The sequence below is a fragment of the Salvelinus fontinalis genome, chromosome 37 (genome assembly GCF_029448725.1).
Source record: "Salvelinus fontinalis isolate EN_2023a chromosome 37, ASM2944872v1, whole genome shotgun sequence".
NCBI lineage: Eukaryota > Metazoa > Chordata > Actinopteri > Salmoniformes > Salmonidae > Salvelinus > Salvelinus fontinalis.
In genome coordinates, this window is record NC_074701.1 from 24,940,660 (window position 1) to 24,967,485 (window position 26,826).

The following is a 26,826-nucleotide window of genomic DNA, read 5'->3' on the forward strand; positions in this document are numbered from 1 at the left end:
TCTTTGCACATTTGTCCATGGCCTTTAAAGCATGTCGGTGCATACAACCTACTTTAGCTAAGTGAAAACAGACCTATCTTTCTTCCATCTTTTATCATATACCCCAACCCATGTGGTTCCTTAGGTGGTGTTGCCTGTTCAACTGGAGCATATTCGTGAGAGACTAGCAGAAAACACCCATGAGCTGTGGGTCATGGACAAGATTGACCTTGGATGGACCCATGGAGCTGTGAGTGATGCAACTACTGAATGGGTTATGGCCTTGTATCCAAATCCCTTACATACATTCCGGGTTTCTTGGTCTACTGATTGTATGGTTTCCATAGCAAGCTGCTCACAGCTGTTCATATCAACAGTGTATATGTATTTTGACAGATGTGTATTGTGATGTAGGTTAGAGATGACAGTAAGAAGCAGGACCCCTGTCTGGTGGAGTTCTCCAGGCTCCCAGAACAGGAGCGGAACCACAGCCTTCAGATGTCCCAGGACACTCTCCGGTAAGCCTCCTCTGTCATTCACACATTCACATCAAAAGGACCTGTCAAGACACTTATATTGTCTTTATTCTACTTCTTTGTGAAGGACTCTCGTTGCCCTTGGTTTGCATATTGGACTGGCAGATGGCCGTGCTGATGAGGGAGTGAGATACCTGAGGCTCTCCAACAAGTATGTAGCTCTACTCTTGAGACTCTTTATGAGTGAGTGTTCCTCCTGTCTTTTGTACTAAATTAACCCTTCCTCTCCTGTCTAGGTATGAGATGCCTAGTGGGTACAGACCAGCCCCGGTAGACCTGAGCCACATCATCCTGAGTCCTGCCCAGGAGGCGGTGGTGGAGCTGCTGGCTGAGAACGATCACAACGTGTGGGCCAGGGACCGGATCAGGCAGGGCTGGACCTACAGCTCACACCAGGTAGGCTTTGATACAAGGGTAGACCTAGTCAAACTACAGCAGCGGGATTAATTAAATATCTGCTTTACCTAGAGCCTTGAAATAGAAGTCCATAAAAATGTTAGCTGGTCTTTTGATAGTGGTAAGCCTGGTTTGTAGTTGTGGATGAGATGACCTTCCTGATATGTCTTGATGAAGGATTTGAAGTAGCAGACTAGTTTGGTCTGTACAGTGAGTGTACAAAACATTAAGAGCACCTTCCTAATATTGAGTTGCACCACCTTTTGCCCTTAGTACAGACTCAATTTGTCTGGGCATGGATTCTATAAGGTGTCGAAAGCATTCCACGGGGATGCTGGCCCATGTTGACTCCAATGCTTCCCACAATTGTGTCAAGTTGGCTGGATGTCCTTTGGGTGGTGGACTGTATTTGATACACACAAGAAACTGTTATTTAAAAAAAATCAGCAGCGTTGCAGTTCTTGACACACTCAAACCGGTGCGCCTAGCACCTACTACCATACCCCATTCAAAGGCACTTAAATATTTTGTTTTTCCCATTCACCCTCTGAATGGCACACATACACAATCCATGTCTCAATTGTCTCAAGGTTTGAAAATCATTCTTTAACCTGTCTCCTCCCCTTCATCTACACTGATTGAAGTGGATTTAACAAGTGACATCAATAAGGGATCATAGCTTTCTCCTGGATTCACCTGGTCAGTCTAATGTTTTGTACACTCAGTGTATGTGATAGTAATATAGCGGTAATGAGTGCTAATTCATTCTCTCTGTTTTTTCTAGGATGTGAAGGCAAAGCGGAGCCCCCACCTGGTGCCCTACAGCCTGCTGGATGAGAGGAGCAGACAATCTGGCAGAGACGGTGTGAGGGAGGCTGTGTGCACCCTGCTGGGCTACGGCTACAGTCTGGAGCCCCTGGAACAGGACAGAGGTATGGATGATTTCACGTTCCACTTTAGCAATCATTTTAATCATTATTATAATCTTGTGCACCTCTAATAATTATTCAAAGGTTATTTAAATGTGCTGTGTGGTGGAAAATTTGTCATGCTATCCCGTGTTTTACTGCTTAAAGTATTGTCTCTTGTTATATGCTAGTATTTCTGTGCTGTTACTCCTTTGGATTTCAGCTGTGATGCCAGACCCATGTCACACAGCGGCTGAGAAGTTCAGGGTCTTCAGGGCAGACAAGTTGTATGCTGTGACCAGGGGGAAGTGGTACTTTGAGTTTGAGGCGGTGACGGAAGGGGACATGAGGGTAGGCTGGGCTCGTCCCCACTGCACACCGAATGGGGAACTAGGATCAGACATGCAGGCTTTTGTGTTTGACGGCTCCAAGGTGAGAAGACTGAAATGACTACTGGTGACATGCTGTCATCAATAATATTATTTAGGATACATAGATAAGCTCCCACCGTTAGAAGCGAGTCATGGATTGAACATTACACACAGCTAAGCGTGTAGCCATTGGTAAGTTTTCTTGCAAATGCTCACTTCTGTCTCTCACACACAGGCCCAGTGGTGTCACCAGGGAGGTGAGCCCCTGGGTCGGCCCTGGCAGAGTGGTGATGTGGTGGGCTGTATGGTTGACATCGGTGAATGCACCATGATGGTCACTCTCAATGGAGAGGTGCTTTTGAACGACCGCGGATCAGAGCTGGCTGCCAAGGACTTTGACATCAACCAGGGTTTGTTAATTTGGTCAATCTCTTCTATCTCATAAACACCAACTTGATGTGTTAACCTGATGGTTTTCCCTCCTTCCCCTGTTCCTGTCATTGCTAGGCTTCCTCCCTGTGTGTAGTCTCGGGGTGAACCAGAAGGCCAGGCTGAATCTGGGTCGTGACGTGGCCTCACTGTGTTACTTCACAGAGTGTGGCCTACAGGAAGGTTATAAGCCATTTGCTGTAAACATGGCCAGAGACCCAGCCCTGTGGATGAGCTGGAGACAACCACAGTTCATCCCTGTACAGACAGACCATGATAGCATACAGGTTAGTCACCACACATCCACAAGCCAACCTGACCTGAACCAGGGGGTACACTACAAAGCAGGATCAATGAGTCAGCCAGCTAACTTTGGTAAACAACCAGAAATAACTATTAATTTGATTAGGGCTGACCCCATTTAGTCGACTGGTCGATTGTTTGGTCGATAGGCTGTTGGTCGACCCAGGTTTTTTTGTTGTTGAGCAGTCTAAAATATCAGTTTTTTATGGCACATGAGACACCTGTCTTATTCACGCCTGTCTCAGTGGACTTTAAAACTTCTTATGGATCAAATCCCGTTAGCGGGATCGATTTGACAACATCCGGTGAAATGGCAGAGCGCGAAATTCCCCAAAAAATATTAGAAATATTTAATTCATACATTCACAAGTGCAATACACCAAATTAAAGCTTAACTTCTTGTTAATCTAGCCACTGTGTCAGATTTCAAAAAGGCTTTACGGCGAAAGCAAACCATGCGATTATCTGAGGACAGTACCCCATCAAACAAACACATGACAATCATATTTCAACTCGCCAGGCGCGACACAAAACTCAGAAATAACGATATAATTCATGCCTTACCTTTGAAGAGCTTCTTCTGTTGGCACTCCAATATGTCCCATAAACATCACAAATGGTCCTTTTGTTCGATTAATTCCGTCGTTATATCCCCAAAAGGTCAATTTATTGGGCGCATTTGATTCAGAAAAACACTGGTTCCAACTCGCCCAGCATGACTACAAAATATCTAATAAGTTACCTGTAAACTTTGTCCAAACATTTCAAACAACTTTCCTAATCCAACTTTAAGTATTTTAAAAGTATTTAAAAAAAAAAAAAAAAAAAATTAAGATGGGATAAACTGTGTTCAATAGAGGATAAAATGAAAGTGGAGCGAGCTTCAGGTCACGCGCCCCAAACAAAAGAGTACACTTGGCTATACACCCAGAAAGGAAAGGGCTACTTCTTCACTACTCAAAGGAAAAACATCAACCAATTTCTAAAGACTGTTGACATCTGTTGGAAGCCATAGGAACTGCAAGCATATTTCTATTAAAACGGGCTTGACATAGGAAAACAATGGAAAACAGATTGACGTAAAAAAAAAAAAATCCCCTGGATGGATTGTGCTCTGGGTTTCCCCTGACAAATCAGTTCTGTTATACTCACAGACATTATTCAAATAGTTTTAGGAACTTCAGAGTGTTTCCTATCCAAATCTACTAATGATATGCATATCCTAGCTTCTGGGCCTGAGTAGCAGGCAGTTTACTTTGGGCACGCTTTTCATCCGGACGTGAAAATACCGCCACCTATCCCAGAGAGGTTTTAAACCTTGCGCAAATGGCCTACAGCTGTGTCTGTCTGGAGCTCACTGGAAGAGAAACTCTGAGGGCACAGAATATCTTATACAATGTTGCAAGTTTGCTTGCAGGAGCTTCAGGCCTGACCAAAGTTAATAGTTGATACAATATTTCAAGTTCCGTGCAGACAGTCCATGCATAGCCAATGTGATTCATAGCATGTTTATTTTTATCAGGATATTTTCAACCTGCAGGCTGCAATGTTTTTTTTGTTGGCTTTATGTAGGCTATTTTTACATAGATGGCAATAAAAGTTACTTTTAGAATTTTGATTAACCACATGATAGTGATGTTGAAATATGAAGACTATTATAAATGAAATGAAACTGTTCCACAAAAATGTTAATATAAAAGTCATAACTGGTACGCAGATCGGTAGAAATGGTAAGATAAATTGGCACTCCAAATGGAAAAGGTTGCCGTTCCCTGGTGTAGCTTATTAGGAGCGTAACAGCAGGAGCGTAACAGCAGAAGCCAGCAGCAGTGGGAGGAACAGTTTTTTTTTCTTCTGGTTAGGCTATCTTGATCTCTGGCTCCCTCGATTCATTTGTGTTTCTTAATTATTTAATCACAGTGTGCTTAAGGCATCAGACTTTCTCAGTAGCCTACATATAGTTGATTTTATTAAAACACATAGGGTTTGTCTATATAGGGAAAAATACACGTTTAAACATTTTGACCAATCGATTGGTTGAAAGAACAAATTACTCTAGGTCAACCAAGATTTTTGGGGGTTGGGGACAGCCCTAGATTTGATACCTACTTACTAAAGTTAAACTTAAATACTGTATGTGTTTGGTTTTTCAGTCAATTAGACCATGCCCATTTCAAGCTTATCGTTCTAAAAAATGTAAAGTTATTTCAGAATATTTATTCAAGTCATTGATCTTGCTTTGTAGTATACCCCTCAGTACTGTATGGGTCAATCTCTCAACTACAAGCATGTACAAGGGAGTTTAATCTTACCATTATATTTAGTAGCATAGGTCTTATTGTAGAAATGTGAGTATAATTCTATAAGTTGTCTTGTTTTACAAGGTGACAAGAATCACTGGGTCCACTGAGAGCCCACCGTGCCTAAAGGTAACACAGAGGTCATTGGGGCCCCAGAGTTGTGGCAGTGACATGGGGTTCTACAGACTCAGTATGCCTATAGAGTGTGCTGAGGCCTTCTCCAGACCAGTAGGGGCTACTTTACCTATCAGCAGCAGTGTCTCCACAGCCAGGAAAGACCTGCAGGAGTTTGAGGTGGACTCTGACTTTGAGATGCTGCTGAAATCAGCTCATGTTTACACTGGCTCCAGGGATGAGCTTAACCACAAGGACTACAGCCATGATAAAACATCCAAACTCAAACAACGGTATGGAGAAGAGACCAGGCTATGACAAACAATACATATACTGTATAATGGTTTGGGAACATTTTCAGAGGGAAAAATGCTCGCATTTCATGGTGTTGATATGCATTTTTAAATAAAAGTAAATCTGTGTATGTGTGCTCCTAGGTTCATGTTGAAGAAACCCAAACCAGAGTTGAACAAAAGCCACTCATCTGCCCGTCTACTGCAGGAGGTTCATGCTGACAAAGATGACTATGACCATCTGGCCCAGTCCACTACGGTAATACTCTTCAACAATTTTTTACCCATTTCAGACAGAATATGTGGTATATTACCTGTACAAAAATATAAGGCAATATTTATATGATTCCCTTTCAAACAGCCCCTCATGAACCACTTTCTTGCAGGTATACCCCTTTAATAATAATAACTTTATTTGTGTAGCGCTTTTCAATACAGGTAACAAAGTGATTCACATCATAAAATAATACAATAAAATAAAAAATACTAACAAAGAAACAAAAACAAAAGGAGAAAAAAAAGATATGTAATTAAAATCATACATTGAAATCCAGCATCTTCATAAAAGTGTCTTCAGCAGGGAGATTAAAAGAGGCACTGAATCTGCAAGCCTGATCTCCTCTGGCAGACCATTTCAAAGTCTAGGGGCCCTAATGGAAAATGACAGGTCTCCTTTAGTTTTCACACAGGCCTAGAGGTGTCACCAGGTTGGTGAGCCCCTGGGTTGGCCCTGGCATAGTGGTGAAGTGGTGGGCTATATGGTTGACATGAGAGAATGCATCATGTCATGGTTAACAGTGTCCTGGCTCGTAGGGAGATAACAGATCTGAGATTTAGGATGGAGCTAAACCAAGCCTTAAACGTGATTAATGACATTTTAAAATATATTCTAAAAGTGACTGGTAGTATAGAGCAGCTAAAATAGGTGTGATATGGTTAAATTACCTGGTGTCTGTTAAAAGCCGAGCAGCAGCGTTTTGAACTAATTGTAGACGTTGGAGTGAGTTTTGACTGAGACAGGTATACAAAGAGTTACAGTAATCCTGGCGTGAGGAAATCAGTGACTGAGTGACTTTTATACATATCAGTGGGTAATTGGCAAATTGGGAGGGGTGGGGGGTGTTGTTAAACCATGGAGTCTGTTTGCATTTGAAATTAGGGAGGTGTTAAACAATGAAGGTGTTAATGAATTTACCTGCAGAAAGCAGAGAACCATTCACACAACCCCAACAGCTGTATTTTGGTAACCGGGTCTGTGAAAATGAAGGAATCATGACTAGGTCTTTAGGTGGGTATTATTTTTCCATGTTTTTTACCCCCTACCGCTTTCTGATGTACAAATGGTAAAAAGAAGCAGGCATGGTAAAATAGTTAGATTTTTGTCTGTGTATGGAAGGGGTAAAGATAGCAAAGTCAATCGAGGGCATTTGTTAAAGGAAAATCAGTAACTCCCTGTAATCTTCCACAGTACTATTACTCAGTGAGGGTGTTACCTGGTCAGGACCCCTCCACTGTCTGGGTGGGCTGGGTCACCTCTGACTTCCACCAGCACCAGCTGACCTTTGACCTGGAAAAGATCCGCACAGTGACCGTCACCCTCGGAAATGACATGGGCAAGGTCCATGAGAGGTCGGTTCAATAAGGGACAAAGCAACATCATTTTGTGTCTACATTTTCTCTAGACATGTTTTGATCATAATGTTTAAAAATTGTTTTACAATCACTGTATTATTATTACAATAATGCTTTCAGACTAAAGTTCGATTTTGACATTCCCACCTTGTATTTCTGTATGTCAGTGTGAAACGTAGTAACTGCTACATGGTGTGCGCCGGAGAGAGCACGGGCCTGGGGCAGAGCAGGAGGAGTGCAGGCCTGGCCATAGGCTGTCTGATAGACACCACCACTGGACTGCTAACATTCAGCTCCAACGGCATGGAGCTGGGAACCTTCTTTCAGGTAAAGTCAACTGTTAAAGGCAACTAACAATGTTGCAAAGACAATGTTGCTGTGACAAAGAGAAGAAGGCTCCGAAAGCAAATACATATTAGTCATTAGTATTTCATGTGAATTTGTGTTTTTCTCAATAGGTTGATTTATAAAGAGAAGTTATTACCAGTTGGGATATGATAGAATGTGTCTGAGCTATTCCTATTAACTGACCAAACTGCTATCAACCAGGTGGAGCCCAGCACTAGGCTGTTTCCTGCAGTCTTTGCCAAGGCCAACAGCTCCAATGTGTTCCAGTTTGAGCTAGGGCGCGTAAAGGTAACCTAAATGCTTTATTCATTGGTCACACTGTGATGACTCTCTCAGTTTGTCCAATTTCAAATGTGTTGTTTACAATACTATACAATCCCCAATGCATGTCCATACTGTTTAAAAATATATACATGTATATATTACCATAATGGCCCTGCTACCGCATCCACAGGGCTACTTAACATTGTCATGAATGAAAAGCCTTGTGTTATTCTCTGTTCAGAACATGCTGCCCCTGTCAGCGGGTCTGTTCAGGAGCCAGAGGAGGAATGCTATGCCCCAGTGTCCCCCCAGGCTGCAGGTGCAGGTGCTGTCGCCCATCCTTTGGACCCGTGTACCAGACCACACCCTGAGGGTGCAGGCTGCCCACCCTGAAGACCGCCTCGGCTGGAGGGTCCAGTGCTTAGAGCCCCTGCAGGTCATGACCCTGCTCATCCCAGAGGAGAACAGGTCAGAGGTCAAAGGTCATATTTACTATTGCCTCAGAGCTTTCCAGGAGGAACGTATTGAGTCAGGAATGAATTTACTGTCAAAGCAAAGACACATTGTAACATTGCACTTAAAAAGAAATAAAGTTGCACACTAAATATGCTCCCAACAATTTAATGGGTAAACCTGAGCTTTTTTTACATTGCATTTAGGTTATACTATTTATCTCTCCCCCTGTAGGTGTGTGGACATCCTGGAACTCTCTGAGTTAGGTGACCTTCTGTCTTTCCATCACCACACCCTGCTCCTCTACTCTGCCCTCTGTGCTCTGGGCAATACTCGTGTGGGCCACGCCCTCTGCAGCCACCTGGACCAATCACAGCTCCTCTATGCCATCCAGAGCCCCCGCCTCCCCGGGCCACTGCGCTCCGCCTTCTACCACCTCCTGGGCCAGGTGCACCTCAGCACCCACGCCACGGCCCGCCTCGCTATGAACCACGAGTACATCGTCCCCATGACAGAGCAGACCAGGGCCATCACCCTCTACCCCAGCCCCAGGGCTAGTCGAAGCCCCCAGTGGGTTCCCAGAATGGGCCTCGGCACCTCCCTCAGACCCCGTATGCACTTCACCTCCCCCTGCTTCATCAGAGGAGATGGCATGGGAGTCAATGGGGATACTTGTGGTGATGGCGTGGTTCCGTCTGGGGAAGGCATCCATATAGACAGCCCAGAGATCCCACTGGAACTTCTGAAGGACCTGACAGGGAATATGCTGACTGAGGCTGTGTGGGCTGTGGGGCAGGGTGTGAGGGATCCTGAAGGGGGCAGCATTGAGCTGCTGCTGGTGCCCCTAATTCGGCTGTTCCACACCCTGCTGGTGATGGGGTTGTTTGGGGACGAGGATCTAGGGAAAGTGCTGACACTGATCGAGCCTGGGGTCTTCTCCCGACCTGCAGATTGTTCCCAAGAAGAGGAGCAGGAGGAGGAAGAGGAAGAGCAGGAGGATGAAAATGTGCCAGATAGTGATAGGGAAAGTGTGATGGAGAGGGAGGGGGATAAAAGGAGGAAAATTCCAAAGCTTCCAACAAAAGGACTGCTTCAGATGAAGCTACCAGAAGCTGTCAAACTTGAGGTACACTTTAGGAAGAAATACCTTGATTTTGGATATGATGTTTTCCTTTGTGGTACATGATCTGTCTTCTTTGTCAATAGAAAAATTGACTGACTTGACATGAGCTCACCCCCCTAACCTGGATGTTCCTGTCCCTCTCTGTCCAGATCTGCCACCTGTTCCAATACCTGTGTGACTGTCAGGTGCGTCACAGGGTGGAGGCGGTGGTGGCCTTCTCAGACACTTTCGTGGGGTACCTGCAGGAGAACCAGCGCTTCCGCTACAACGAGGTGATACAGGCTCTCCACATGTCTGCTGCCCTCACCGCCCGCAAGACCAAGGAGTTCCGCTCCCCGCCACAAGAACAGGTCAGGGTTCAGAGAGGAGACTGCTAAGGGAAATGTACACATCTGGCCTAAGTGGCTAGGATTATTGGAGGGATTAAATAACTTGAATATAAAATAGACACAGAGAGAGGCTTTTTGTTCAAATCAAATCACATTTTATTTGTCACATGCGCTGAATACCGTGAAATGCTTACTTACAAGCCCTTAACCAACAATTCAGTTCAACAAATAGAGTTAAGAAAATATTTACTAAATAAAATGAAAAAGTAACACAATAAAATTACATATACAGGGGGTACCGGTACCGAGTCAATGTGTGGAGGTACAGGTTAGTTGAGGTAATTTGTACATGTAGGTAGGGGTAAAGTGACTATGCATAGATAATAAACAGTGAGGAGCAGCAGTGTAAAAACAAGGGGGGGGGGGGGTGCTAATGTAAATAGTTGGGGTGGCCATTTGATTAATTGTTCAGCAGTCTTATAGCTTGGGGGTAGAAGCTGTTAAGTAGCCTTTTGGACCTAGACTTGCCGCACTGCGGTAGCAGAGAGAACTGTCTGACTGGGTGACTGGAGTCTGGAGTCTTTGACACATTTTTTGGGACTTCTTCTGACACCGCCTAGTATAGAGGTCCTGGATGGCAGGAAGCTTGGCCCCAGTGATGTACTGGGCCATACGCACTACCCTCTGTAGCGCGTTACGGTCGGATGCCGAGCAGTTGCCATACCAGGCAGTGATGCAACCGGTCAGGATGCTCTCAATGGTGTAGCTGTAGAACCTTTTGAGGATCTGAGGACCCATGGAAAAGGTGTTGTTGTGCCCTCTTCGCGACTGTCTTGGTGTGTTTGGACCATGATAGTTTGTTGGTGATGTGGACACCAAGCAACTTGAATCTATCAATCCGCTCCACTACAGGCCCCTCGATGTTAATGGGGGCATGTTTAGCCCTCCTTTTCCTATAATCCACGATCAGCTCCTTTGTCTTGCTCACATTGAGGGAGAGGTTGTTGGCCTGGCACCACACTGACAGGTCTCTGACATCCTCCCTATAGGCTGTCTCATCGTTGTTGGTGATCAGGCCTACCACTGTTGTGTCGTCAGCAAACTTAATGATGGTGTTAGAGTCGTGCTTGGCCACGCAGTCGTGGGTGAACAGGGAGTACAGGAGGGGACTGAGCACGCACCCCTGAGTGGCTCCAGTGTTGAGGATCGGCATGGCAGGTGTGTTGTTGCCTACCCTCACCACCTGGGGGCGGCCCTTCTGGAAGTCCAGGAACCATTTGCAGAGGGAGGTGTTTAGTCCCAGGGTCCTTAGCTTATTGATGAACTTTGTGGGCACTATGGTGTTGAACACTGAGCTGTAGTCAATGAAGAGCATTATCACATACAGTAGGTGTTCCTTTTGTCCAGGTAGGAAAGGGCAGTGTGGAGTGCGATTGAGATTGCGTTATCTGCACATCTGTTAGAGCGGTATGTGAATTGGAGTGGGTCTAGGGTTTCCGGGATGATGGTGTTGATGTGAACCATGACCAACCTTTTCAAAGCACTTCATGGCTACTGACGTGAGTGCCACAGGGCGGTAATCATTTAGGCCGTTTACCTTCGCATTCTTGGGCACAGGGACTATGGTGGTCTGCTTGAAACATGTAGATATTACATTTTTGGTCAGGGAGAGATTGAAAATGTCAGTGAAGACACTTGCCAGTCCTGGTAATCCGTCTGGCCCTGCGGCCTTGTGAATGTTGACCTGTTTAAAGGTCTTGCTCACGTCGGCTACGGAGCGCGTGATCACACAGTCGTCCAGAAGAGCTGGTGCTCTCATGCAGGGGGGCATTTGTAGTTCATAGTTGTATCTATGTAAAATTATATAATAAGATCTTTATCTACTGGAGCATTACTGTATCTCCTCTACTCCCATCCACGCAGATCAACATGTTACTGGGCTTCAGAGAGGAGCAGGGGGACTGTCCGTGTCCAGAGGACATAAGAGAGCAGCTGCTGGACTTCCACCAGGACCTCATGACTCACTGTGGTAGGTACCAGATCAATCTAGACTACTGTGCTTCTGTCCTCATGACTAATTGTGGTTGGTAACCAGATCAATCTAGACTACTGTACTCCTGTCCTCATGACTCACTGTGGTAGGTCATAGAGAATAACCTGAACAAGTGGGGTGTCATACAACAGTGTAAGCTTGTGTAAGAGAGCATACAGTTACTAACTTATCCTACTATGCTTTCTAGAGACTTTGAAAGGGCATGGGATGGTACCTGGAATGGTACGTCCTGGGTTTTTGTTTTTTTACATGTATTTCTCCAATGCCTTATACAATGATCTGTTGGTTGGCTTACTACAGTGGCAAGAAAAAGCATGTGAACCCTTTGGAATTACCTGGATTTCTGCATAAATTGGTCATAAAATTTGATCTGATCTTCATCTAAGTCACAACAATAGACAAAGGCAGTGTGAATAAATTATTAACACACAAATTCTTGGATTTTTCTTGTCTATATTGAATACATAATTTAAACTTTCACAGTGTAGGTTGGAAAAATTATGTGAACCCCTAGGCTAATGACTTCTCCAAAAGCTAATTGGAGTCAGGAGTCAGCTAACCTGGAGTCCAATCAATGAGACGAGATTGGAGATGTTGGTTAGAGCTGCCCTGCCCTATAGAAAACACTCACAAAATTTTGGTTTGTTATTCAGAAGAAGCATTGCCTGTTGTGAACCATGCCTTTAAGAAAAGAGATATCAAAAGACCTAAGATTAAGAATTGTTGACTTGCATAATGATGGAAATGGTTACATAAGTATCTCTAAAAGCTTGATGTTCATCAGTCCACGGTAAGACAAATTATCTATAAATGGAGAAAGTTCAGCACTGTTGCTACTCTCCCTAGGAGTGGCCGTCCTGCAAAGACGACTGCAAGAGCACAGTGCAGAATGCTAAATGAAGTTAAGAAGAATCCTAGAATGTCAGCTAAAGACTTACAGAAATCTCTGGGATCTCTTTCCGGCGCCACCTCCCCGCCCCAACCCAGTACCACCAGTGCCTCCTCCACGCACTAGCTATATGGTGCGTGTCTCCAGCCCTTTACCACCAGTGTCTAAACCACGCACCAAGCCTCCTGTGTGTCCCCAGAGTCCTGTGCGTCCTGTTGCTGCTCCCCGCACTAGCCCTGAGATGCGTGTCCCCAGCCCGGTGCCACCAGTCCCGGCACCACGCACCAGGCCTACAGTGCGCCTCAGCCGGCAGGAGTCTGCCGTCTGCACAGCGATGACTGAACTGCCCGTCTGCCAAGCGCCATCTGAGCCATCCGTCTCCCCAGCGCCATCTGAGCCATCCGTCTCCCCAGCGCCATCTGAGCCATCCGTCTCCCCAGCGCCATCTGAGCCATCCGTCTCCCCAGCGCCATCTGAGCCATCCGTCTCCCCAGCGCCATCTGAGCCATCCGTCTGCAATGAGCCTGCAAAGCCGCCCGTCTGCCATGAGCCTGCAAAGCCGCCCGTCTGCCATGAGCCTACTGAGCCGTCCGCCAGACAGGAGCCGCTAGAGCCGCCAGCCAGACAGGAGCCGCTAGAGCCGTCCGTCAGACAGGATCTGCCAGAGCCGCCAACCAGACAGGATCTGCCAGAGCCGCCAACCAGACAGGATCTGCCAGAGCCGCCAACCAGACAGGATCTGCCAGAGCCGCCAACCAGACAGGATCTGCCAGAGCCGCCAACCAGACAGGATCTGCCAGAGCCGCCAACCAGACAGGAGCAGCCAGATCAGTCAGCCAGCCATGAGCAGCCAGATCCGTCAGCTAGCCATGAGCAGCCAGATCCGTCAGCTAGCCATGAGCAGCCAGATCCGTCAGCTAGCCATGAGCAGCCAGATCCGTCAGCTAGCCATGAGCAGCCAGATCCGTCAGCTAGCCATGAGCAGCCAGATCCGTCAGCTAGCCATGAGCAGCCAGATCCGTCAGCTAGCCATGAGCAGCCAGATCCGTCAGCTAGCCATGAGCAGCCAGATCCGTCAGCTAGCCATGAGCAGCCAGATCCGTCAGCTAGCCATGAGCAGCCAGATCCGTCAGCTAGCCATGAGCAGCCAGATCCGTCAGCTAGCCATGAGCAGCCAGATCCGTCAGCCAGCCATGAGCAGCCAGATCCGTCAGCCAGCCATGAGCAGCCAGATCAGTCAGCCAGCCATGAGCAGCCAGATCCGTTAGCCAGCCATGAGCAGCCAGATCTGTCAGCCAGCCATGGGCCGTCCCTCAGTCCGGAGCTGCAGTCCCTCAGTCCGGAGCTGCAGTCCCTCAGTCCGGAGCTGCAGTCCCTCAGTCCGGAGCTGCAGTCCCTCAGTCCGGAGCTGCCATTCCTCAGTCCGGAGCTGCCATTCCTCAGTCCGGAGCTGCCCCTTACCCTGGTGCTGCCCCTTACCCTGGTGCTGCCCCTTACCCTGGTGCTGCCCCTTACCCTGGTACTGCCCCTTACCCTGGTACTGCCCCTTACCCTGGTACTGCCCCTGACCCTGGTACTGCCCCTGACCCTGGTACTGCCCCTTACCCTGGTACTGGCCCTTAGTCCGGAGCTGTCCCTTAGTCCGGAACTGCCCCTTAATGCAATGGGGTTAATGTGGAGAGGGGTCATTTTGAAGAAGCTAAGGAGGTGGTTAGGGACTGTGGTGACGTGGGGACCACGACCAGAGCCAGAGCCGCCACCGTGGATGGAAGCCCACCCAGACCCTCCCCTAGACTGTGTAATGGTGCGCCCGGAGTTCGCACCTTAAGGGGGGGGTTATGTCACGCCCTGGCCTTAGTATTCTTTGTTTTCTTTATTATTTTAGTTAGGTCAGGGTGTGACATGGGGAATGTTTGTGTTTTGTTGGTTTTGGGTGTTTTTTATGGTAAAGGGGTTGTTGTATAGTATATGGGTTTGTGTGGAGTACATGTGTCTAGTGTTGTCTATGTATGTTTAGTTGTCTAGGAGAGTCTATGGTTACCTGAATGAGTTCCCAATTAGAGACAGCTGATTTCGGTTGTCTCTGATTGGGAGCCTTATTTAGGGTAGCCATAGGCTCTCATTGGTTGTGGGTAATTGTCTATGTCAGAACGTTTGTAGCCTGTGTGTGTAAGTGCACAACGTTATTTAGCTTCACGGTCGTTTGTTGTTTTGTTCGTTTTGTTAAAGTGTTTCGTGTCGTGTTTATTTTTCGTCATCTTTTAAAATAAAAGAAGATGGCTTATTTTCCAACTGCTGCGTTTTGGTCCGTCAATCCGCCACACGATCGTGACAATTCCCAAGTTTATCAAGACATTTTGCAGGATAATGTAAGGCTATCTGTCCGGCAATTGAAGCTCAACAGAAGTTGGGTGATGCAACAGGACAATGACAAAAAACACAGAAGTAAATGAACAACAGTAGGCTTCAACAGAAGAAAATACGCCTTCTGGAGTGGCCCAGTCAGAGTCCTGATCTCAACCCGATTGAGATGATGTAGCATGACCTCAAAAGAGCGGTTAAATAACTTATAATACAGAGGAATGGCCCAAAATTCCTCCTGACCGTTGTGCAGGTTTGATCCACAACTACAAAAAATGTTTGGTTCACGTTATTGCTGCAAAAAGGAGGGTCAACCAGTTATTAAATCCAAAGGTTCACATACTTTTCCCACCCTGCACTGTGAATGTTTACACAGTGTGTTCAATAAAGACATGAAAACGTCTAATTGTTATTTCTTTTAATTTTCTTTTTGGGGGTGGATCAGCTTAATATTGCAGAAAGATTGTTGCTTCCATCAATGTAATTATCTGCATAATTTCCAAACCCCCATATATATATATATAGACATACATACTTTTTTTTGAATATACCTTTATTATTCCCCGCAAACCCTACCACCCTTCCCCCAATTGGAGTAAACTAATAAACAATAAGACTTAGGCTTCTACCTTCAGTATATACATCTTATACACATTTTACAGACACAATCTATTTTACAATAGTTATATTTTGTTTGTTTTTAGTCCTTCCTCTATTTCTGATATCCATCCAGTTTGATTTCTATTTGTAACTGTGCTATTTCACAACATTTCTGAACCTATATACATTTTACAGACCCCGTATGTTTTACATTGGTTATCTTGTTATTAGTCCCACCCTTCAGCTCCATTCAACCCCTCCCATCTATCTCAACACCATCCATTTTGGATTTCTATTTGCCATGTATTTTTCAACTGTGCTGTGATGCTTGACAAAACTACTGAACCTTTCTATTCTCACAGCTTCTACAGATTGTAAATTAAAAATAAACATTTTTGCTAAAATAATTATTATATAATTGAGTGATTGACTATGACTTTTCAAATCACCCAGTATTGCTATCTGCAGCGTTAGTTCTAGGCAAATGTTGCAATTCTTCAGCCATTCCTGGACCTATGACCAAAAACGAGCTTCATATGGACAATATAAAAATAAATTATCTAATGACTCTGCCTCCTCACAGCAAAATCTGCAGAGCTGGGAAGATTGTATCCCCCATATATATAACATTCTATTGGTTACAAGAATTTAGTAATAATAATTTCAATGTAAAAATGTGAAGTTTTGAATCCGGCGTTGTTTTGCGTATCAATTCATAAACCATGTGCCATGGACTGGATACATCGAAAATCTCTTCCCAACTATTTTGCAATTTATATGGTATGGCACAGCTGTCAGTTTTTTGGTCCTTAAATTAAATTGGTATATGTTTTTATTTATCAAACTTTTTATCACAACGAATAATTCTTTGTGTGTTATTAGTTTAAGCAGAGTGTGTTTGTCTATTGTTGTGACTTAGATGAAGATAACATTTTATGACAAATCTATGCAGAAATCCAGGTAATTCCAAAGGGTTCACATATTGTTTCTTGCCACTCTATGTGCAGGAATTGAAGTTGACCATGACACAGAGGTTGTGGAGGATTCCAATCGCTCCATCAAAGATCGTCTCTTCAGCTTGGTTGGGAGAGTAATCAGCTTGAAGAGGAGATCTGCAGATCCTGAAGAGGAAGACAGAGCACAGAATACCAGTAAGCCAAGCTCCACAATGGGGGATGGGGGGGGGGGGGGGGGGTGGATCTTACGACACAACATTAAGGATGATTTTTTATATTGTCAAGCTAGAAGTAGGCTACTAACAGTGGTCTTTGTGTCTCCCCCATAGTGACTCTTCAGCAGCTCATCTCTGACACGGTGGTGCGCTGGGCCCAGGAGTGCGTGATAGAGAACCCAGCTCTGGTCAGGGCCATGTTCTCTCTGTTGCACCGGCAGTACGAGGGCTTGGGGGGCCAGATGGGCACTCCCCTCCACAAGGCCTACACCATCAGCCAGGTGTCAGTGGAGGACACCATGGCCTTGCTGGCCTCTCTGGTGCAGATTCGCTCTCTGCTCAGCGTCCGCATGGGCAAGGAGGAGGAGAGACTCATGATCCGGGGACTGGGGTACGAATGGAGAACTACTGCTGGTTCTCTGTTAGCTCTACTCTTGCCTCTACATAAATGCCAAGCTAACCCGTGTCTTGATTCATAATACAAGCTCTGTTTTGTGGAAATGTTCAAATGTAATTGAATTTACTTCTAAAAATGTGATCGCAACATTGAGCCCAAAAACACATTCATAATATCTGTTCACCAATCTTCAGCCCTGGCGCTGAACCCCTCCATTGTTTATTTCCTGTGCAGAAACATAATGAACAATAAGGTGTTCTACCAGCACCCCAACCTGATGAGGGCTCTGGGGATGCACGAGACGGTCATGGAGGTGATGGTGAACGTCCTGGGGGAGGGAGAGTCCAAGGTGAGACTGATGTGATATGTATCGAAAAAGAATGAACGTGAGAAAAGTGAATTAAGTGTGAGTTGTTCTCTCTGCTTCTTTAGGAGATCACCTTTCCTAAGATGGTGGCCCATTGCTGTCGCTTCCTTTGTTACTTCTGTCGCATCAGTAGGCACAATCAGGGATCCATGTTCGAGCACCTCAGCTACCTGTTGGATAATAGCAGTGTTGGCCTAGGTGAGCTGTGGAAGACTATGATTACTATCAACAGTAACTTGAAATGCCATTCTCTCTGTATGTTTCCCAGTGTCAGCAACAGCAAATCAGCAACACTGTAAGCCTTATACTTATTATTATTTTGAATTATCCCAGTGAGGATTTAAATATGTTTAGTACTCTCCTTAGCATCTCCGTCCATGCGTGGAGCAACCCCTCTGGACGTGGCAGCTGCCTCTGTCATGGACAACAATGAGCTGGCCCTGGCCCTGAGGGAACCAGACCTGGAAAAAGTGAGAAAGATCTGTCCCTCCTTCTTTATCTCCCTCAATCTTTTTTCTGTCCCTGACTGCATACAGTATGTTATCCTCTTTTGTCTGTTCAGCTCTCTCCTTTAACTTTATTCTCTCTCTCTCTCTCTCTCTCTGTCCTCTGTGTCTCTCTGTAGGTGGTGCAGTACTTGGCAGGCTGTGGTCTACAGAGTTGTCCCATGCTGGTGTCTAAAGGCTACCCTGACATTGGTTGGAACCCTGTGGAGGGGGAACGCTACCTGGACTTCCTACGCTTTGCTGTCTTTTGCAACGGTAACCTGTTACAACTGACTATACAGATACTCTAACTGTAGATGTAGTTCATGACTCATAACAGCTAGACTACAGAGTAGAAATTAGGCTAATAATCATTCGATTCCTGACAGGGGAGAGTGTGGAGGAGAATGCCTACTCGGTAGTGAGGCTGCTGATTCGCCGTCCGGAGTGTTTTGGCCCCGCCCTGCGAGGTGAGGGTGGCGATGGTCTCCTGGCAGCCATGGAGGAAGCCATCAGGATCTCAGAGGACCTGACTATGGACGGACCCTCCACGACCTACGAGTCCAACAGAACACTGTGAGTTAGAAAGGGAACACTGGAAGAACAAGTCTTTTGCCCTAGTAAACCAGTGATTTTTGGTTTTTCCTACTGGTCAGCCAGAAGATAGGCTTCCCCACACACAATTAGAAGACAAATACTATATATATATATATAATATATATATATATATATATATATATATATATATATATATATATATATATATATATATACACACTATATTGTGTGTACTGTAATTCTATGACCGTCCCCTCTTCAGCTTGATTCAATAAGGCATCTAGTTATGTCAACTGACCTTTAAACATGAGTAAAATCATTATGTTGCACAGCACCTGAGTCATGTAAACGCTTCTCTCTTCCCGCCCACATAGGAACGTGCTGCAGGATGAGGAGGATGACATAATCCACATGGGCCACTCCATCATGACCTTCTACTCCGCCCTCATCGACCTGCTGGGCCGCTGTGCCCCGGAGATGCACGTTAGTCTGTTTCACCTCCTGATGGGACCCTGTCAATAGTCCAATATACTAGTGCTCTAATGTAGGACTAGAAAAAGCTCCCCTGGGGCTACATTGATTGGCCATGCAGTGATTGACACTGTAGAATAATCCAAACCTTATGGGTTAATAAGCTTTATTTGTGTCTGTGTCATATGTGTACCTTTGGCAACTGTGTCATTTGTGTCATGTGTCTGTCATATGCTGCACATTACCTGACAGCTAGATCATTTGACGTTGGCTGTTTCTCTAAAGTCTTTGAAGACATTGGAATGAATGGCAAAGCTTAAGAATAAAAGACCAATAAAGCTGATCACTTTGACTTGATTATGTTTGTCCAGCTGATCCATGCTGGGAAGGGCGAGGCCATCCGTATCCGGGCCATCCTGCGGTCCCTCATCCCCATCCAGGACCTGGAGGGAGTCATCGGCATCCCCTTCCAAATCCCCTCTCTAGCAAAAGGTCAGTCCTCTGTGAGAAGTCACTATAGTCTTATGTGGTTGTCAACCCAATCTTTGTAGCTTGTACAGTACTGTTTACATTTTTTTTTACAGATACGTTTGTTCTAGTCTCATCCTCCCACTGGTGCTTTCTCTGTTATATGGTAGCAATTAGCCTGGGGTTAAGTTGGCTCAAGTTTTGAGACGGCTCGCCAAGCATGTATTACAGAACCACCATCATTTAAAATTAGCCAAAATATAATGTGGTGAAATGATTGTCCAAATCTCCTTCTGTGCCTGTCATTTATCCAGATGGCACCATAGTCGAACCAGACCCATCCACTGTGTTCTGCCCGGACCACAAGGCAGCCATGGTGCTGTTCCTGGACCGTGTGTACGGCATCGAGGACCAGAACTTCCTGCTCCACCTGTTGAAAGTGGGCTTCCTGCCAGACCTGCAGGCTGTGGCCTCTTTGGACACAGTGAGGGAGACATTGACCATACTGACACAGCACCACTGGAATGATCCACTGGACTTGAGGGACCTACAGGAATGCCCACTGGAGTGATTCACTATAACCCCATTGGAGTGTTCAGCCACTGCACATTGTGGGACACAGAGTGAGACTATCACATCACAAGGATTACCCTGTAACGCAAATGACGTGCACCATTAATACATTCATGAGATTTGAGTTAGGGTTAGTGTTGGAGATCTAGGCTTTGTAGTGTCTACTAAAGAACACGGTGGGGCAGTGTTACCTTACTCACTGCATCTTTCCTCACTCACTCACTCATTCACTCCCCCTTCCACTCATTCTTACTAGTCTTCAATGTCCTATCCCTCTCCATTTTTGACTCTGTCAGACTTTTATGGATCAAATCCTTTTTTCTCTCTGTCTCTTTTGCCTCCCCTAGGCTAAAACTGCCCCTCTCTTTTTGGTCCTGACACTTCTGTAAACAAAATTTCACCTGGCTGCTCCTCTCCCTGCAGACTGATCTGAGTGCCACAGACATGGCCCTGGCACTGAACAGGTACCTGTGTACGGCTGTGCTGCCCCTGCTCACTAAGTGCTCCAGCCTGTTGTCTGGGACAGAGGGCCAGGGGCCGCTGGTGGATGCTCTCCTCCAGGCCGTCTACCGCCTGTCCAGGGCCCTCAGCCTCACCAAGGCCCAGAGAGACGCCATCGAGGACTGCATGCTGGCCATATGCAGGTGGGGACATGGAGGAACTAATATTATTATAGTCACTCCACACAGCTCACTTCTCTCCTCTATCACTTGCACACCTTCACACCATAAAGGCAGAACGGGAGCAGTTATTTAGAATCAGATATAATTCAAAGGGAATTGTCGGTGCATACTCTATTTCTGTGTATGTGTTCTGCTTGTGTCCTCAGTAAGCTCAGGCCGTCCATGATGCAACCTCTACTCCGACGGCTTGTTTTTGATGTGCCCCTTCTGACAAATCACACTAAAATACCACTCAAGGTTAGTTATATAATAGTAGTCACACACATACACAGGCCATGTAATGTATGTGTGTATTTGGACATTGACTTTCACCACTCCCTCCTTCCAGCTGTTGACCAATCACTATGAGCAGAGCTGGAAGTACTACTGTCTGATTGGAGGTTTGGGGCACCTGTGCTCCGCCTCAGAGGAGGAGCTTCACCTCTGCAGGAAGCTGTTCTGGGGAGTGTTCAATGCTCTGTCCAGGAAGGTACAGTTGGACCAACTCTTCAGCCTGTCTCAAAACAACCATTTGATGTTAACAGAGCTAATGGGATGAGTGTAAGCAAAAGCCTGCAATGGGAACTCCCAAAAGCCTATTTGAAGGATAGGTCATATTGTAATTGGATCTCTTCACATCTATAAACATCTATTGGATAGGGCATGGGGTTTGTTTTCAGACCAAGCGTTAATGCTACTGCCCACACTAACCCACCCAGTCTATGATTTATATTACGTATGTATTTTCCTATGTAGCCCCAAGGCATGTGTTTGTTCATCTCCCTGTCTCCTCTCCTAAACAGCACTATGACACTGAGCTCTCCAAGCTGGCTCTGCAGTGTCTGGCAGCTGCAGCTGGAGCCCTCCCTCCTGACCACATGGACCCTGGCTGTGTAGCCTGGATTAAGAGACACCCCTCCATGGACGCACAGGGACACTTTGACCCCCAGCCTGTAGACACCTCCAAGTGAGCCTGTGGCTAGAACCTTAGTGATACCATTATTCATCTCCTCTCTTGTGGAAATGCTCTTTAAATGGATATATATATAATAATAATTAAGTGGGTGCTTACATTTGTCCTATTTCACACATGTGAATTGGACATTTGCATATCTTACTTCTCCTGAGAGTGGGGTCAGAGCCAGGGATCAGCCATTATTGATGGCGACCCTGGAGCAATTAGGGTTAAGTGCCTTGCTCAAGAACACATCGACCGATTTTTCACCTAGTCGGCTTGGGGATTTGAACCAGCGACCTTTCGGTTACTGGCCCAGCGCTCCTAAATGCTAGGCTACCTGTCGCCCTCTATATATATTATAAAATATATATGTCCATTTAAAGAGCATTTTATATATGATATTGTTCTGATATGTGTTATAAAGTTATTATTTTTTCCCGTTATTAGTGTGTCAGTACCAGAGAGACTGGAATTTGTGGTGAATAAATATGCAGAACACACCCATGAGAAGTGGTCAATGGACAAGGTAACTGAGCTTTGAGTTTACTATGAGTATATTAGTTTTGAGTTTAAAATATGTATTGTACAAGAACTCTGTGGGCACTGTCATTCTATGTAATGTGTGAACTGCTGTGTATGAAGAAGATTATGCTGTGTGTGTATAGGAATATCATACTGTATATGATTAATTATGTATGTTTATCTTTCCTATGTCTCAGTTTGCCAATGGCTGGGTCCATGGGGAGCTCTGTGAAAAGACCAAAGTACACCCTCTCCTGAAGCCTTACAGAGCTCTGGCTGAGAGGGTAGGTCTAAGCTACAACATACAGAGTACTGTTTGTTTTAGGATTTGATTGATATTTCGAATAAAATATCGATTTGTCTAATATTTGTCTGTCGTGAACATATTGCAGTTCAAAAGTTTTATCATCCTGCTACTGTCACATTGGTTTTCCTCAGGACAAAGAGGCGTATCGCTGGTCTGTAAAGGAGACCGTGCGAAGTATGTTGGCCTTTGGCTGGACCATAGAGAGAACTAAAGAGGGAGATGGCCTTGGCCTACTCACCTGCTCACGCCGCTTCTCCCAGGCTGGACAGGTAAAGTACTACAGTATTATAGGACCTGGATCCATAAGACCTCACACAGTACTGTTGGCATGATCTTGTCCAAGTTCTGCTCTGATATGAACCTGTTGACTTTTTCCCATTTTTTGCATTTCTTCCTTCCTTGCTTTCTTCTTTGAAACTGACCAGCTGTACTGTCCATATTGTTGTTGTAGATGTTGTTCCCATTTGTTGTTGCTGTTGCTTTCATTCACACTGAATTTACTGAACTATTGCAATGGATGCATAAAAAGATGTAAATGAATGCATGTCTCTGTCTCTGAGGTTTAGCTGTCGTTTGAAGGAGCATCAACTTTCACCCCCAAGCCAATGGACATGAGCAGTGTGACACTCTCATGGGACCAGTGTGTAAGTCAGGACATAGACATACTGTATTCATATACAATTAGGATTGTTATTGACTGTATTGACTGATTGTTTTATACTTTCCTTCAGTCTGTGACTGAATTGCTGGCTGAGAACTACCATAACACCTGGTCCAGGAAGAAGAAGCAGGAAGTGGATGCTAAAGGTAGCATTTCATCACAAACCATGATGAATTAAGCTCTAACAGGGTTTTTGCCTCTACTATAGGTGATTTCGTGTACCTCTGGCAACTTGAAACCAGGCCAAAAAGTTACTCAGTGGTTCTGAAGCAAAGTGCTGTGCAGAATGATTCATCTACATAATGACTTTTCATCTCAAAAAAATGCTTATGTGAAAAAGATTGGTAAATTGTCTTAAATGCGCTGGCTATCCTTTCTGAATTTCATATACGTTAATCTATTATACTTTGATCTAATTTGTTACTCCAGGGGGAGGGGGTCATTCTACGCTGGTGCCCTATGATACCCTCCCTACCAAGGAGAAAGCCAAACTGAGAGAGAAAGCCCAGGATGTCCTGAAGTTCTTCCAGCTGAACGGCTACACAGTGTGGAGGTGAGGAACTGGCTGTCAATGACTATGACAACTGATGCTAGTGGTCATTGTTCTGTAGCCCTTTACACTTGTACCTGTATACAGGTTGATAATGGCAGATTTGGACACTGTTGGAGCTAGAAACACAAGCATTTCGTTACACCTGCAATAACATCTGCTAAACACGTGTATGTGACCAATAAAATGTAATTTGATTTGATAAGCGCCTAAATTGGAACACAGTGAAAGTACAGTAACATGCTATACATGACATCAGAGCTCTGGGTCTGCACTTCACAGTGCTGAATGGGTTTTGACTGACAGCCATTCTGAACTTGAGCACCGCAAGCATCGAGAAGTTGCCCCTATCCTTCCTGCTAATTGTGCATCTTTTGCAAAAAATAATTGCTGTCATTTATTTTCAAAGATGAGACGTTGAGGATTATAATGCATTCCGCTTTGATGTCATACAAGCAAGCCAAACACCCGTGAATCTGAATGTGCACTTCATATTTCCATATCATAAACCTCATAATGTTTGATGTACAGTTTCAAGATGACATGACGTTATACCCTGGGTTGTTCTGACCATGAATGAGCCTATGTTTGTTGTATTGTGAAGAAAATCTCCTGCGGACCGCGCATCTGAAAGCACTCATGACTCCATTCTATGCATATGAATTGCTTAGTGAAAGCCTAACACTATAAGGTCGTATTTTATAATTTAGCTATTCACGTTGGCAATAGAAGAAGCTTTCAAATTAGGCCCACCTGACCCAGATTGCAATTTATAATGGACCGTTTTTGGATTGCGTGAACAACAACACTAATTTTGTGAAGGTGGGGATGCAGAGATATGTTCCAAAGAAAATAACTACAAGTGTTTCTGCTCTAGTTCCTCAACGGCACCGCTAGGAGTGCTAAGAAAAGCACCATATAGTTGAAGACTCTTCTTTGAGTCATAAAAGTGCTGCGAATTTACGTAGGAACTGTTCACACTTTGGAGAGGTGTGTGGCCACTTGGAAATACCAGTTAGACCTCGCACTCAAACCCTTGTCATTTTTTGGTCTTATGTTGCGCCTACCCCAAATTTTTCAAGAATATTCTTATGTTACTTAATGTATCCAGAGTATTTTCTGATTTTGTTGTCAACAAATGCAGCGAAAAGAACAGTAATGCACATGAAATCAACAGTGTAACATTTGGATTCAGTCTTGTGTCAGGTGAACTGTTGTGTCCTCACCTTTTAGTCTAATCATTTTCCCATAATCTCCAAACTGTTACTTTTTAATTGCTACAATATGTATGCATATGCTATCCATATTGTTTCAATGTAGCCATATCAATATAGTCCAATTCCCACCAGTGTAAGGGTTTAATCATTGTCGTGCATCCTTAACCTAAAACGTTCATTAAATATCGAACTGTTATGTGCCTTACTCAAATGTATTCAGTAAACCTCTATTAGCCTCAGTGTCCAGACAATCTGTCTTCCTGACTTCTTGATGACATCACTGTGCTGCATCTCTGCACAGGGACAGAAAGGCAGCAGAGATGGACTCACCAGCCATAGCAAACCGTTTTGCCTACACTTTCCTACAGCAGCTCCTCTCATACACAGAGGAGACCCAAGAATACATGCAGGAGCTGGGTAAGGATGGTAGCCATACATCATCAGACATCTTTCCTTTTACAAGTGACGTCAGAAGTTTCACTCATCTCTTACAACACATAGCATGTAATTGGATATGTTGTGTTTTTCCTCAGAGCTTATGCAGACAAGAGGTCAGATGCCAATAGAGGCTCCCCACCAACAGCAGGTTGACTTTTTCAGCAAGGTTTGTAAACGTAAAACCACTTTTATTTTCCAGTCCAACAACTGAGATGGGCATGTACTGTAGGTGGATGTGAAAAAACAGTTTCCACTCTGTTGTCCTGCTTGATTTGTCCCTGGCTATTATTCATTTCTTTACAACCACACACTGATATAGGCTAATTCGTTTTGTTGGGAGGTTGCCATGGGCAACTCAGTAAGTGAAAGCTATTGTGGCTCCAGGAATTGATACAGCCATTTTGGAAACCCATGTGGGCGTGTCGATTGCCATCAGACCGTTGATTAAGCCTCCCACGCTCCCTGTAAAGAGACAGAAAATAAAAGGGTCTAATTCCCACTGATGGGACCGCTGATTCATGCTGCAGCCAGCCATGTATCTCTGCAGTCTCCACACAGAGAACAATGCTAAGACATAGCAACAAATACAGCACAACAACTATGACTTTTCCATAGGAAATAACTCAAAACAGACACAATGGGTAAAAACAGGGTCAATTTACCAAACTACATTGATAAAGTGATATGAATAGTCCATATTGGTGTGCTGACACAAATAAATAGTGTGTTAGGTTTATTGGGCTAGATTTTCCTAAAAACACGTCTCCCACAGGTGGCGTTACCCCTTCTGGAGCAGTACCTGAAGAACCATCGCCTCTACTTCCTTTCCACCGCAGCCAGATCACGAGGCAACGGAGGTCATGCCTCCAATAAGGAGAAGGAGATGGTCACCAGGTATCGGTCATTAACATATTACAATAATAACATGTTAGCAGCATTTAGCTTTTAAGTGTTTTTGTCATAACTGTCTATGCACTTTAAAATGGGCATTTAAGCCAACTTGGCTTTAAATGTGCCCAGGAACATAGAGGTGTCCTCTGTCTTCTCTAACTTTTACATTCTCATCATATTTCATTTTATATTCCTCTTCTCTCCATCCCTCTCTCTTGTCCCATCTTCAGCCTGTTCTGCAAATTGGGAGCTCTTGTCAGACAAAGGATCTCTCTGTTTGGTAAGGATGGTGTAAAGTTAACATGAAGCTTATTTACTCAAGATCTGTTTGCATCTCATGTCCCTGTTCATGTTTTCATATTGCTACTGTTTGCGTTCATCTGCATATACAATAGAAAATGATTTGGGAAGGGTGTAACACGACTCAGGAGATGGGCGACACCTGGAGG

At 44.9% G+C, this 26,826-nt stretch overlaps 1 protein-coding gene across 1 annotated transcript in view; it reads left to right on the forward strand.

Moving 5' to 3' along the window:
• The window catches only part of LOC129836413 (ryanodine receptor 2-like), an 89,700-nt gene that overhangs the window by 16,982 nt on the left and 45,892 nt on the right, over nucleotides 1-26,826 (forward strand). The window contains exons 21-61 of the mRNA XM_055902533.1: nucleotides 125-229; nucleotides 394-497; nucleotides 583-666; nucleotides 752-911; nucleotides 1,696-1,843; nucleotides 2,043-2,251; nucleotides 2,426-2,600; nucleotides 2,698-2,906; nucleotides 5,307-5,629; nucleotides 5,774-5,888; nucleotides 7,098-7,258; nucleotides 7,429-7,588; nucleotides 7,811-7,897; nucleotides 8,115-8,341; nucleotides 8,561-9,452; nucleotides 9,599-9,799; nucleotides 11,702-11,807; nucleotides 16,689-16,832; nucleotides 16,967-17,243; nucleotides 17,484-17,598; nucleotides 17,682-17,814; nucleotides 17,983-18,086; nucleotides 18,242-18,377; nucleotides 18,491-18,677; nucleotides 19,034-19,142; nucleotides 19,502-19,622; nucleotides 19,913-20,082; nucleotides 20,595-20,815; nucleotides 21,001-21,091; nucleotides 21,183-21,323; nucleotides 21,637-21,800; nucleotides 22,239-22,317; nucleotides 22,511-22,597; nucleotides 22,752-22,889; nucleotides 23,187-23,264; nucleotides 23,352-23,427; nucleotides 23,711-23,834; nucleotides 25,350-25,465; nucleotides 25,582-25,652; nucleotides 26,259-26,380; nucleotides 26,608-26,657. Of these exons, the coding sequence (XP_055758508.1) occupies nucleotides 125-229; nucleotides 394-497; nucleotides 583-666; nucleotides 752-911; nucleotides 1,696-1,843; nucleotides 2,043-2,251; nucleotides 2,426-2,600; nucleotides 2,698-2,906; nucleotides 5,307-5,629; nucleotides 5,774-5,888; nucleotides 7,098-7,258; nucleotides 7,429-7,588; nucleotides 7,811-7,897; nucleotides 8,115-8,341; nucleotides 8,561-9,452; nucleotides 9,599-9,799; nucleotides 11,702-11,807; nucleotides 16,689-16,832; nucleotides 16,967-17,243; nucleotides 17,484-17,598; nucleotides 17,682-17,814; nucleotides 17,983-18,086; nucleotides 18,242-18,377; nucleotides 18,491-18,677; nucleotides 19,034-19,142; nucleotides 19,502-19,622; nucleotides 19,913-20,082; nucleotides 20,595-20,815; nucleotides 21,001-21,091; nucleotides 21,183-21,323; nucleotides 21,637-21,800; nucleotides 22,239-22,317; nucleotides 22,511-22,597; nucleotides 22,752-22,889; nucleotides 23,187-23,264; nucleotides 23,352-23,427; nucleotides 23,711-23,834; nucleotides 25,350-25,465; nucleotides 25,582-25,652; nucleotides 26,259-26,380; nucleotides 26,608-26,657 (6,520 nt within the window). The remainder of the gene's footprint in view (nucleotides 1-124; nucleotides 230-393; nucleotides 498-582; nucleotides 667-751; nucleotides 912-1,695; nucleotides 1,844-2,042; nucleotides 2,252-2,425; nucleotides 2,601-2,697; nucleotides 2,907-5,306; nucleotides 5,630-5,773; nucleotides 5,889-7,097; nucleotides 7,259-7,428; nucleotides 7,589-7,810; nucleotides 7,898-8,114; nucleotides 8,342-8,560; nucleotides 9,453-9,598; nucleotides 9,800-11,701; nucleotides 11,808-16,688; nucleotides 16,833-16,966; nucleotides 17,244-17,483; nucleotides 17,599-17,681; nucleotides 17,815-17,982; nucleotides 18,087-18,241; nucleotides 18,378-18,490; nucleotides 18,678-19,033; nucleotides 19,143-19,501; nucleotides 19,623-19,912; nucleotides 20,083-20,594; nucleotides 20,816-21,000; nucleotides 21,092-21,182; nucleotides 21,324-21,636; nucleotides 21,801-22,238; nucleotides 22,318-22,510; nucleotides 22,598-22,751; nucleotides 22,890-23,186; nucleotides 23,265-23,351; nucleotides 23,428-23,710; nucleotides 23,835-25,349; nucleotides 25,466-25,581; nucleotides 25,653-26,258; nucleotides 26,381-26,607; nucleotides 26,658-26,826) is intronic.